The following is a 13,510-nucleotide window of genomic DNA, read 5'->3' on the forward strand; positions in this document are numbered from 1 at the left end:
GAAGCCTGAGTTTGTTTGTTTTTTTATTTGATGGACCTCCATCCTGATACCAGGCAAACTTCACTCACTCTGATATCCTGTGCTGTAGGTCAAGCCTTTCTTCACTACAACATTGTTTTTTTTTTTTTTTTTTTTGGAAAGTCCACACTGAATTCCAGCATTTTATATTTTTGGGGAAATTGTAGAAGTTCACCAGGAGCTGCTGTGGAAGTTGTGCCTCTGGAGTCATTTTTTTGCTAGGACTGATGTTCGTGGTCTATGACAGGTCACAGCTGATCTGAACCCCGAGGAATCGAAAGCTCTGAACCACCTCCACCTTCTCACCAGCGATGCTGATGGGGTGGTGGCCCCCATGCTTCTGTCTCCTAAATTCCAGGATCAGTTCTTTTGTCTTTTTTGAGTTCAGGGTGAGGTTGGTGTCCTGGCTCCAGCGCTCAAGGTTCTCGACCTCTTCCCTGTTGTCTGACTCGTTGTTGTTCAAGATCAGACCTATCACAGTTGTATCGTCTGCAAACTTAATTATGATATTAGAATCATGGGTGGGTTTACAGTCGTGTGTGAAGAGGGAGTAGAGGAGAGGGCTGAGCACACAGCCCTGAGGTGCTCCTGTGTTGTGAGTGATGGAGGTGGAGGTGTGGTTACCCATGCGCACTGTCTGTGGTCTGTTGGTCAGAAAGTCCAAGGCCCAGTTGCACAGGTGTGTGTTTAGTCCAAGGCTGTACAGTTTGATGGGCAGCTTGATGGGGGGGGATGGTGTTAAAGGCGGAGCTGTAGTTGATAGACAGCATCCGCACGTAGCTGTCACGCTGCTCCAGGTGTGATAGGGCAGTGTGGAGGGCCAATGTAATGGCATCCTCAGCTGACCTGTTTGACCTTTAGGCAAACTGGTGTTGGTCCAGGGAGGGAGTGATGTTATTCTTGATGTGTGCTAAGACCAGCCGCTCAAAGCACTTCATAACAATGGGGGTCAGGACCACTGGACGGTAGTCATTCAGGGTCCTGACCGCTGCTTGTTCAGGGATGGGGATGATGGTGGCTTGTTTCAAGGGAGATGTTGAACAGGCTGGTGAGGACTGCAGACAGCTGACTTGCTGTTTCAGCATTCGTCCAGGGACAGGGAGCTGACTGGGTTGAACAATGGCCACTTTTATTGCCTTGCATTTAACAGCAGTTTGTAACTTTGTGCATAAGAAAAGGAAGAGCTTTTAGAAAAAATGATAGAAGAAATTGAAAGAAAATATCCCTCTCCCTGGTTCAGTCCTTTACTCAGGCAGGTGAGCCGACACAGGCCCCTGTCCCAGTCTGGGTGTGCACTGGCTGTAAACAATTATATCCCTTATTACAGTTAAGGGGAGTTTCTACTAGGGCTGGGTATTGTGACCAATTCTGCGATTCGATTCGATTCTTATTTTTATGGTTTCGATTCGATTCGATTTCGATTCGATTCGATATCGATTAGCTATCAATATTTCATTTAAAATGTTAGTTTTGCAGACATGGGATCCATATTTTGATATAAATGCTGGTAACTGAAACTCTCCTATACTTAAGTTTATTACTGGAATACACATCTACATTAATAATAGGGTGCACACAGTTGTTTGTTTTAAACAACTTTTATTTTAAATGAACACTGTAACAAGAAGTCATAAATATGTTTTTAGTGGAGCAATTCGAAAGATGGTGACACCTTCAGGACGAGAGGTGAATATTCATATCCTCTTACGTGAAGCACGCGCATTAAGAATCGATTCGGGGATTTCCCGAATCGATATCGTTGCGTTAAACTGAAGATCGATTAAAATCGGAGAATCGATATTTTTTACCCAGCCCTAGTTTCTACCCCCAGGCCATAAGGTTTCTGAACCTGGACATGCCATTGCATCTCACACCCTGATGTACATTGTATAATGTGCTTTGTACCCCTCACCGCTACACTAGTCACTTTTACGTCTGGTTACGTTCATATTGAACGTACTCCTCTGCTTGTATTTTTAGCTGCTTTCTGCACTTTTGCACTTTATAAATTTAACTTTAGCAGCTTGCACAGTCTACAAAAGAGCGGTTCAGGGTGCATTTCACTATGTGTTGTACTTTGTATAACTATGTACGTGACAATTAAAGAATCATGAATCTTGAAACATGAGTAAGAAATGGCAGAGAGAATGAGTCTTATCTGCAGTCTGGACGGGTGAAGAAATCGAGCCCTTTTCCCAGCAGCATGTCTCCCTGGGTGCATCTCTCGGTGAAGGAAGAGAAAAAATTTGCGAGAGAACATAACTTATCGGTCTATCCTAATGGATTGTTTGGGGCGCCCTCTGTTGGCGCCACCGTACCACTGCACCTCAGTCTAGTACCCCGTTTTTTCCACAGGGGTTATACATTGAATGGATGAAGGTTTATGGCTGGTTACCTTTTTAGACAAATTGTATGGGCTGATATTTGTGCCACTAGAAACTGAATAGGAATTTTGCATATTTGAATCTGTAGTTATCCGCATTACAAAACTGAATCTGAATTTAATAGTTTGAATCTGAATTCCAGTAACTCGAAATAGCATTTATCCTACCTCGAAAAATTCAGTTCGCGAATTCAATTTCAATTTCAATCTAGTGTGACACACATAACTCGAGATAGCATTTATCTTACCTCGAAAAATTCAGTTCGCAAATTCAATTTCAATCTAGTGTGACACACATCCGGGTCCTTGAGAAAAAGTAATCGACCGCAGATTCACAACGCAACTCATTTCCACTTTTACGACAGTTCTGCAGGTTGGGGTGAAGAAGAGGCGTGTGCCGGGGTGTCGCAAGCGCAAATGCGGGATCATATACTGTACGTAATAAAAATTAAGCAGTACCGGCACTGCTATATCTTAATCTTTATCGTACCACCACTTCTCACAAGTTCTAAGTACTCTGCTACTCAGAGACAAGCATCACGCGAGAGTGGCGGGGCACCGCGCGCCGTACCGTCAGTGCTGTTGAGGCGCTCCTGTTGTTCCCAACACCCCCGCCGCCGTTCTCACGGTCAATACAGTAGCGACACTTTTATTTCTCCACTTAGAGCACTGCTTATACAGATCACCGTATTAAACGCCAGTCCAATTGATATTTCCGGTTATTAGCACAATACACATAGAGCGCTGTAGACATGCAGCAGACAAGACGCATAGCACCTCAAATCCGCTTTATAACTTTACATTTAGATCGATACAGGGGGGTATGTGTATCGATGCATTCGTGTTGTGTTTTTTTCTTTCCCGCCAGTCAGGAGCCGCTTGTGTAGATCTTCAGATTCAGCCTTCATTGCCACAGTGAGGTTACAGCCAAGGCTGGACACCCTGCAGGAGTGTGTCCAATATTGTTTTACACTAATTTTTATAATTTTTTTTATCGTGTAACAATATCTCGTCACTTAAGCATCATAATTTCTTCAACCATTCACCATCGTTGTTTTCTCCCTTGATCAACACCCCTAGATGATGTTTACGTACTATTTGGTCCCTCGGCTGAACATAATGGTGGCATGACCATGTCTAGTTGAGTTTTTTTAAACACCCAGCCGTGAAATTTTGCGAATCCCTTCAGTAGCAAACCTTGCATCGGTCTTTGTCAGTCACGTTTCTGCACTGTCTAACACGCCCCCATTCGCCATTTTGAGTGTATCGCGGATGTAAACTCATTTGCTTAATATTTCATATTCAGTGTTTTTTCTCCACAAAAATGTAAAGTTTTATGTAATCAATTATAGGCAATTTTCATTACCAAAACACGCTAGTAATGCAGGTGTTTAAGAAAGGAAAAGAGTCACGAACACCACAAAAATGTCATTGCATGGACATAACTTTACTGGTCATATTTACATTCTCTATGCATTATGAAGTTCTAAATAATATTACATACTCACATAAAATTAATACTGATTTCCGCCTCATATCGGCGAGATGAATATTTTAAAAAATATTTAGCATAAACACTGCTAGAAAGCCACATGAGATGAACAGGCGAGCCATAACTTAAACTAAACTAGAAGTAAAATTCATATCCCTAGCTAGTTTTGCGTTAGTCTACCATATTAACATAAACTAGAAGTGCCAGAAATCGTTCATTTAACCACATATACTACCATATACTAACCAGACGTATGGTTAATGTTTATGTTATCGCTCGTGTATATAAAGCTTATTCTCATATGTATCATAAGGTAATGACAAACCTGCGAATCCAGCATTTGTTTTTCTGACATCCCGGCACACGCCTCCTCTTTACCCCGACCTGCAGAACTGCCGTAAACGTGGAAATGAGTTGCGTTGTGAATCTGCGGTGGATTACTTTTTCTCAAGGACCTGGATGTGTGTCACACTAGATTGAAATTGAATTTGCGAACTGAATTTTTCGAGGTAGGATAAATGCTATCTCGAGTTAGGTGTGTCACACTAGATTGAAATTGAATTCGCAAACTGAATTTACTGGAATTCAAATTCAAACTATTAAATTCAGATTCAGTTTTGTAATGCGTGCTGCTGTGAGGAACCAGTATGTAATAAAAGAGATGTTTAAGTTTAAAGTCTATAATTTGTCATAGATTTTGTTAGATGAGTGAATCAACTTGAACTGAAATATTTAGAAGTGCTTTTCACGTCAAATATTGACATATATCATTAATTTAGTGTCTGCCAGTGGTGGCAGTTAGCAAAAAAATCAAGGAGATAAGAAAATAATACATTCTATAATATTACAATAGGGATTTTTTTCCCAAGAGAGAAAATGATTTTTTAAATGACCAGCTGACTGTGCTGTCTGTGGATATTGTTTAATCAGCCAAAAACAAACCTTTTCAGTATGACAGTCCAGAATGAACAAGCTCAGTTAACAGTAAGAGAAATCCCAGAGGAATCAGTATAACCCTGATTATAAAGTGATCCACATAGTAATATTTGGAGACAAATTTAACTTTTAATTTGAAGTTTAATGTTTTTCATAACAACATGGAAAGGTCAACATGTTTGCTTCAAGTTTTTGCTTGTTTAATTCCTGTGATTTTTCTTTAATAAATACCTGATCAACAAAAATATGTACATGTCAGCTACCTACTAACTGTACATCAGTAAACAATTTTAAAGCGAGAAGACAATGTATCTACTTAGAACACTTGCAAAAAGACAGTTCACACAGCTTCCATAGTAACATGAATCCATGCAAAGAAGATAAGCTTAATCACAGTATCACAGGTAGGTCCTGGTAGTGGCTAATGAACATGACTAATGACAGGTGTTAGGTGAAAGTAGCCAATGGCATTAATTCCTTCTAAGTCCGAGTTCCTTAATTTTGGAAACCTTTTGTTCAGAAATTGCTGCACTGTTTGGCCGCTGGACGAGCCAAGCCGACTTGTTCAGCAATTTTGTATATTTAAAATACATTCACCTTCTGTACCGGCTTGTCCTATGCATGGAAACCCATTCCATGAAGTTCTCTACGCACTGTTCTTGAGTTAATCTGAAGGCCACATGAAGTTTGGAGGCCCGTAGCTACTGACTCTGCAGACAGTTGGTGACTTCAGCACACTGTGCACCTCAGCATGCGTTGTCCCTGCTCTGTGATTTTACATGGCCTACCACTTTGTGGCTGAGTTGCTGTTGTTCCCAATTGCTTTCACTTTGTCATATAACCACTAACAGTTGACCATGGAATATTTAGTAGCGAGGAAATTTCACGAATGGACTTATTGCCCAGGTGACATCCTATCATAGTACCATGCTTGAATTCACTGAGCTCCTGAGAGCAACTCAATCTTTTGTAAATGTTTGTACAAGCAGTCTGCATGTCTAGGTGCTTGATTTTATACACCTGTGGCTATGGATGTGATTGGAACACCTGAATTCAATGATTTGAAGGGGTGTCCCAATATTTTTGGCAATATAGCGTATTTTAGGATGCACATTTTATGATAGCGTATTTCCCCTAGTGATCGGTACAGTGATGCAATGAAACTACTGCATGAATTTTATTTGCAGAAGTACAGGTAGCCTGTAATGCTTCTTTTTGCATGCAGTATCCCATCTTGGTCTTCTTTAAATTTAAAAAGTGAATAGCCATATTTAAATTTACAAAGTGACTGGCTATGCGGTGGCCCGGGAAACAGGAGACAACATTAGGAGGTAACCAAGGGACACCAGAGAAACACTGAACAGGATGACCAGCGGCCAAACAAGGAAACAACAGACAAGACCGGGACGGATCCTGACATTTATTGCTGAGCTGCATTTTAACAATTTGCTGTATTTATTCCTCTGAACAGGAGGACAAATTACACTTTGTAAAAACAAGCAGTCACTGTGTCGCAGATTTAATACGATGAAGTATTTTTCTCGTAGCTCATGATATTTGACTGCTCATGCAGCATTTTAGTATTCTTCTAAAAATGTCAACACTCCATCTAGTGGTCAGTAAGTAGAATATCTGTAAATGATGCAATGAAATGATGCTTTTTACATGTACATCGGAATGCTTCTTTGTGCATATCCCATCTTGGTCTCCTTTTGCATATATACACACATATATACAGGCAAGAGCAAAGCTTTGGGGTCAGATTCCAGGGTCACAGCATTTGGGGGGGGGAGGTTGGTTTTATTATATCTTCATGTCAATCTATTCAGAGGAGAGTTTAACAGTCAGAAACCAATAAAAGTATAACGATTCTCCATAACAATAATTTTAAGCAACCTGTAGTTCATGTCCATGATTGTTTTATTCATAGTGAAAGCTAAGTCAGCATTTGTGTTTCCTGTGTCTTTATGTGTCCCAGACACCCCACCTCCTGGAGATAATATTTAAAGTCAGTGTTTTCAGGAACACATGAGGAAGTGAGACAAGGAAACAGAAGTGATTACACAGGTCAGTGTTTCTCAAACCAGTCCCTGGACACCTCCTACTGGTTCTTATCTGTATTACACCTCTATGAATCGTGTGGGCATGTGGATATTTGGGGGGAGGGGCAAGGTCAATGGATGAGCCCCTCTGATCATGTGTAATAAAACGATAGTTTCCTAGTATAAAATCAGTTTGCTTGGTATGAGCAAGAGAGAGTCCAGGACCACTGGTCCAACTCAGGTGTGCTTATGTATATCTCAGAGGAGAGCATGATGGGATACGCGAAAACTAAAGAATTCCAGTGTACCTGAACTCCTATTTGTGCAAGTGGTATAATAAAGCATCGTTTCATTTTAAATTAAACCCCAAATGCCATCCTCCAATTCCCTGCATCCCATTGATCTTTCCACCTTCTCAAAGGTCTCAAGTCTTTTACCACCAGTAAATATCGAAATATATAAAATGGATGAAACACTTCAAACTGGCATTGCATTAGAGTGCCAGCCAGCACACACTGCTAAATTCGGTAAATACCAGTGTGGAAAAATTTCTTATTATTGGTCTGTGACAACAAAATAAAAGAGAAGTTGCTGCTGATTTTGTTTCCCGTATCACAGATTTTAAAAAGTACGTCAAAAAGAGCACTGGCAAAAGGACGCCACATTTTTTCCATCCATTCAACAGTCATATATATGAAACGTGTACAGCCGTCTTTTCATCTGATCACATGAATATTCTACAGTTCATACAGATTGTCTGCAAAGGCAGAATTATCACAGGCATGAGCTAAAAAGTTCCAGCCAGCAGTCATTCTGTAGAAAAGTCCATGTTATTTTTTCACCTGACTGTAAACACTCGTGTCATCACAGTGAGCTGGTGGGGGTGGTCCTGGGGGCAGGTCCTTTGGGTGTCCCACAGTGCAGTACACAGTGTTATCCTGGGGGGTATTTGGGGGAGATGCTCTGTTTGTGTTTGGTGGCACCACGTACATAGTGTTTGCTCCATCCGGGCCCATCGCCCCCTGCAGGTTAACATGCGTTATTACACTGCTAATGCAGATGTGTATGCATCACCATACAGCACTACACAGATCAACATGTATCACAGGGCACAAAGGTGTCATTTGGAATGCAGAAGTTAAAATTAATACAGGTATCATAATTTAGATAATTTTATCTCCGTATTTGTGCACATGTGCTGTTTCATTAATGAATTACTAAATATTTACATGAAAATATTAAGTTACCTCTGAATTTCTTATATACATGTTATGGCGTCTTTTAAAACAGATGAAACCAATGCAAACAAGGCAGAGACAGACAATGCCGAGTATCAGCCAAATGTACCATAATGATGGAGGCACAGTAATGCCATCAGACTTCATACCTGTAACAGACATTGTGTTTACAGTCAGTTATACTGCCGACCATCACTGAACTCAGATAAACACAATATTCAAACTGAAACTAACCAATCCTGTATTCCCATCAGCTCAAAACCTGAATGGGTTTGACACCTTCTTGGTCACAACAGAGCTTATGCATGAAAAAAATTGAAATCAGGACTGATAATTACATAGTTCTTAATATATGTAAATATTTGCACATGTATTTCATAAAATAAGCATATAAATTGTACATGAGGTTAGAAATTATAGCACTTTTCTGTGTATATTAACACAACCATTTGAGTATCACACAGGAGTTACTACCATTTGCTACCAACAGAGTAAATAATCACGGTGACCAAGGTGATTATGATCCATTTAAGAGCCACACCAGCTTCAAACACCAGACAGTTTAAAATGCAAATAGCAAGTAGTGTTCAGTGTCCTAATATAAGTAATAATCAAATTCACCATCATACACTCACATGCATGTCCCAGTGGTTCTGACTGGCTCTTGTTGCTGACCCGGTTACTGCCTGTGCAGATGATGTTTCCATTATAAACAGTGACAGTGATGTTCACATCTGGCCAGGACTGGGGCTCTGTCTGTGAGCACTGGGTTTGGTCACAGGTGTAATAGACCCAGCTGTCCTTCACAGAGCAGTTCACTGACACATTGCAGAATCCTTCAGCAGAGTCTAATGTCGAATTATTCATCTGTATAATGGGTTTGGCAACGGCTTCTGCAAAGTAGAACCAATGCATGTTTCATAGACAGGTTATGATCAGTTTGACAGCACAGCAGAGACACTAATAAACATGCTCAAATTCCCTGCTTACCTTGGACATGCAGACGGTACTTGGCTTTTTCAGATTGATTTCCATTTGTTTCAGTTATTTTGCCTGTATAGGTGCCCTGGTCAGTCTCTTCTAGGTTCTTAATGAGCAGAGAGAAGTCGCTACTGTCAAACTGCATCTTCTCTTTATACTCTGGGTAGTAATGTGGTTTGTCATGCCCCACTGTGTATTCCAGCATTAGTATAGAGTTGACACTCCATGTAATTCTTCTGATCTGTAAACGTTGAAGACCCTCCACTGTGAGATGGACAGATGCTCCCTTTAACTCATAAATGGGAGACACTGTAGGGCTGGAGTCTGGAGAGAGATGGATCATTTTTTAATAAAATGTTACCCTCAGATGATTAACCAATTACATAATGTACTGAATGCAAGAACAGGCATTTTAAATATATAACTCATATCAAGGGAGAAATATCAACTGGACACATTGCTGGTAGTGCATGCTTCTTAATTTGGACCAAACATTCCTGAGGGTATGACCTTAACTCTGCTACAGTTGTAAGGCTGGAGGCCTTGCAGGCCCCGTCGTTCTGAGCTCTGGCAAGCCTGTAATGTTCCACCCAGTGTATTGAAGCAAAGGTCCACCGGCTCCGACAAGACTGGACCAAAATCACCCGATCACTACATCAAAAGTGGGCAGCCAGAAACCTGCAGCCAAATTCCAGCGACAAGGCCTGGCTGCGTCAAGACTCAGATACATCCTACACTCGCTAACTCACACCAACACAGGAGGTATTACCCCAGACTCACATTAGGGACACATACACCCATGTTTGGTCTTGTTTGAATGGTCACAGTACGATGGGCACAATACTCTCACTGTTTTCACATAAGAGAAATATAGAATGTAAGAATAAACCCACCAAAGTGGAGGATCTTATCACCTGATAGAACAAAGGAATTGTCACATTCCTCCTAAAGCAATTTGATTGGCTGAGGGTCTGAGAATTGATAAGATCCGCAGGTCTCCAGGACACACACACAAGATCAGTGCAGGCCCTAAAATAATCAATCTCAATATTTGGTACAGTCTGTCACTTGGTTTGGAATACTTAAGGAAGAGCTCCAGAGTAGCACGGGGAGTCACTCTGTAATCAGAGCTCCCACATGGTAAATACGCCTGTAGCCGGATCTATTTTGCAGCTGCTCTGTATATCTTTTACTGGGGTATTTATCACTGTGTACTGTGTTGTATGAGTATAAGGTCATTCAGTAATGAAGTTGTGATTTAGGTTAGACGTAGGTTGATCTCTGTGTATTGGTTTTGATATGCGATTGGTGCATGTTATTTTTACTTAAGTTATGTTTCGATCAATCCTTAGTTGTCTGAACTTGCTAAGTAAGGTGGTGGTGTTAAATTCATACACAGCATTCCTAGCTTGCTGCTTAATTGCTTAATTTGGTTAAACTGCCGGGGAACAGCTGGTTAAGTCTATTAGCCATACTGCTGTTGACCCATCTCCTGAGCTAACTAATCAAACATGCTGATTATTGCCTTGCAGCCTCTGAGATAGGTTTGTTAGATCCACTGACATTAGACTGTCCCTGAGTAACCATGTAGCTGAATCATCCAGATATCTCTGCTAACAATTATTCATTATAGGAATATTTACAGAACAATTAAAGTATGAAAAGTGTCCAGTTTTCCTGATGTACCTAGAATGTTATCCTGCTACTTCAACTACTGCTACATCTAAGATGAATTATATAAAAATGAATGATGGGCATGGTATAGCAGTAGGTAACTGTAGCTTTACACCTCAGAGGTCATGGATTCAAGGCTGGATGGTGCATTCACAGTATACACATATAGGACTTATACATCATAGTACTATATTATAAAACAATATTTTTCAACAATAATTTCGGTCGAAGGAAGTAATATTATCATCATGCTGACATTCCCACAACCTTTGTTAAAATATAAAATATGAAATCAAAAATAAAGGGTAAACCTGTGCTCACTAGAGTCCTTTTCTATTAATATTTTAATAGGTGCAGCTACCAACCTAAATTACTTAAATAGCTACCAGTGTCAGGGTGAGCACTCAAATAGCTAGACTGGATACAATCTGGATACAAACAAAAAGGGTCAGACTCATATATTATTGCTCTCATCCTTCTGTGATGACATGTTTAGTCTTTATCTCATTTCACCAACAGACAATCCCAAGAATATGAAGATATTTACAAAATAATTTACATCATTAAACATTATAGTATGGAATAGAACATCATTGTATAATATTAATTCTTAATCTAAAATGGCTAAGTAGTTTAAATCATATTTTAGATATCAGTATGCAATAGGCCTACAACGAGAAGTGAAGTTTTGCATCATACTTTTTTATCAAATAGGATGTTTCTGTGATATATGATATTTCCCATTTTTGGTAAAAAAAATACTTTCATCTAGTTAAAGACATAATAATTCCGCTTACAGAGACAAATACATATTTATCACCACTGGTAAAGCGCATTTCTCTAATGCAGTAACCTGCCTTTGCAAACAGTATCATGGTCACAGACCTGTTCTATTATTCTTAGAGAATCAGGCACTTCTGCAGCTTCACCGCCATATTTATCAACTTTACTGCCATCATCATAAATCAAACATCATTATTGCTATTATTTTACAATTTAGGCAAGTTCTCTCTGACAAAGTTTCACTTCTGCTACAAAACCTCGACATCACCTCTGAAAAAACATACCTGTCTCCACAGTGAGAGTGACCCAGGCTACAAAAAATGTTATCACACTGTTTGTGATCATCTTAAGTAATGAAACACATGTAGCTCTGCGATAGTTTTAGCAAAATCACTGAAGTACCGAAGTCTCTTCCTGTTAAACGACACGGTGGTTCCCGTTCATGTGACTCAAAATTCTGGGCTGCGTGAGTCAGACCGAAAGAAAAAAAAGTGGGGTGATGTTCCACTACATGGCAAACAAATGTTTGGTGCTACAGAATTAACAAGTGCTGCAGAACTATTTACACCCACACAAGCAAGTTCAGTAATAACTTATTTTTCCAAAGCCATCTCACACCTGGAATCAAGAACCCAAAAAAGGACACAAGTGCAATAATTAACCATTTCACTATTTCTTGAATGATTTTGCTAACTTAATATATTGTTTATTTTGTACTTCTGATAGCATTGACTCAGGTAGTCACTAATGTAATCTTTTTTATAACTAGAACTTTTGGATCTGGACTCTTGAAATATTTCATTTTGAAACTGAATTGACATTCAACGAAGAACAGAATGAAATAAGACATCTGTTTCCTATTTCTTGTGTTGTCTGTTCTAAAAAAAACTTTCCGTTCCTTATGTAATGTTCTTCAAAATTCAAAATGCATTCCTTTTCTCAAGGCTAATTCATACTTCACTAATTTTGTCGCAAGGATTTGAAAATGCTGCAGTATGCCGTATAACCTAAAAGCTGCCGAAGCCCAGTAACAGCTTTAAAGATGCTCCTAGAAATATTACCCATTTCACTACACTGCTTGCAATTGTTTGTTGCATTGAATCTGCCCAGTCCTGGTTTAGTAGAAGATCACTGCTGTCTGCTTGCACTGACCGCATCCATCTGTGTCCACGGTCAAACGTAGTATGAACATGAGAATCTGTGTGCACAACTGTAAACACGATAAAGTGAAGTTTCAACGAGGCGTCACTCAGAGCACTCCAAGGTAGCTTTTGTTATTTCACTGATTGCTAGTGAAGCACTGAATAATGAAGCACTGAAATGGGCCACAGGACTTTTGGGTTATTAAGCCTCCTGATTGTAATAATTTTGATACTTTTGCATCTGAAATGCAAAGAGTATAAGGTTGTTCTACACAAAAGAGAGAAGCAGCAACCGAACTTTAGAAATTCCGCCAGCGAGATCACACTGTGTCCAGATGTACCATCTGCTTCTGAACCCTTGCTATGTCCAGGGGCTGAACCCCACTGTGCCTGCTGGACACTTTCAGATGGGGGCTCATCATTGGAGGAGCTTACTGATGTGGCCATTTAGATGGAAACAAATAATTATAGAATTGTGGCTGCACTTCTTACAGCACTTACATCCACAAAGTTTCTATGAAAATACCTTCCTAGACCTGAAAAGATGGTTCAGCATTCTGGTAAGTATGGAAAGGCATATTGTTGTTGTTATTGCTATTGTTGGTATTATAGCTTGGTATGATTATCATGAAAGAACATCCTCCAGAAACAAATGACCAGTCATCATGATATCAGCTGTCATTACTGTGCACCTCAAGATAGTTAGTCCAGGTCATTGCAGCTTTCATAAAGCTGAAGCACAGATTAGATTAAAAACTTAAACAGCAAATCTGGTTAAATCATATAGCAGTAATTGGTCAGTAAGATACAGAATGTTGTCC

The 13,510-nt window shown here is 39.9% G+C and overlaps 1 protein-coding gene across 1 annotated transcript; it reads right to left on the minus strand.

The window, feature by feature from the left end:
- Nucleotides 1-4,950: 4,950 nt before the first annotated feature.
- Nucleotides 4,951-11,979, minus strand: LOC111840158 (CD48 antigen-like). The gene is made up of 5 exons (XM_072697565.1): nucleotides 11,832-11,979; nucleotides 9,100-9,414; nucleotides 8,745-9,002; nucleotides 8,119-8,258; nucleotides 4,951-7,893 (listed from the first exon to the last, which is right to left on the minus strand). Exons 1-5 carry the CDS (start codon nucleotides 11,890-11,892, stop codon nucleotides 7,702-7,704), a joined length of 966 nt encoding a protein of 321 aa, XP_072553666.1. The 5' UTR covers nucleotides 11,893-11,979; the 3' UTR covers nucleotides 4,951-7,701.
- Nucleotides 11,980-13,510: the final 1,531 nt, after the last annotated feature.

The sequence above is a fragment of the Paramormyrops kingsleyae genome, chromosome 12, assembly GCF_048594095.1.
Source record: "Paramormyrops kingsleyae isolate MSU_618 chromosome 12, PKINGS_0.4, whole genome shotgun sequence".
Classification (NCBI taxonomy): Eukaryota; Metazoa; Chordata; class Actinopteri; order Osteoglossiformes; family Mormyridae; genus Paramormyrops; species Paramormyrops kingsleyae.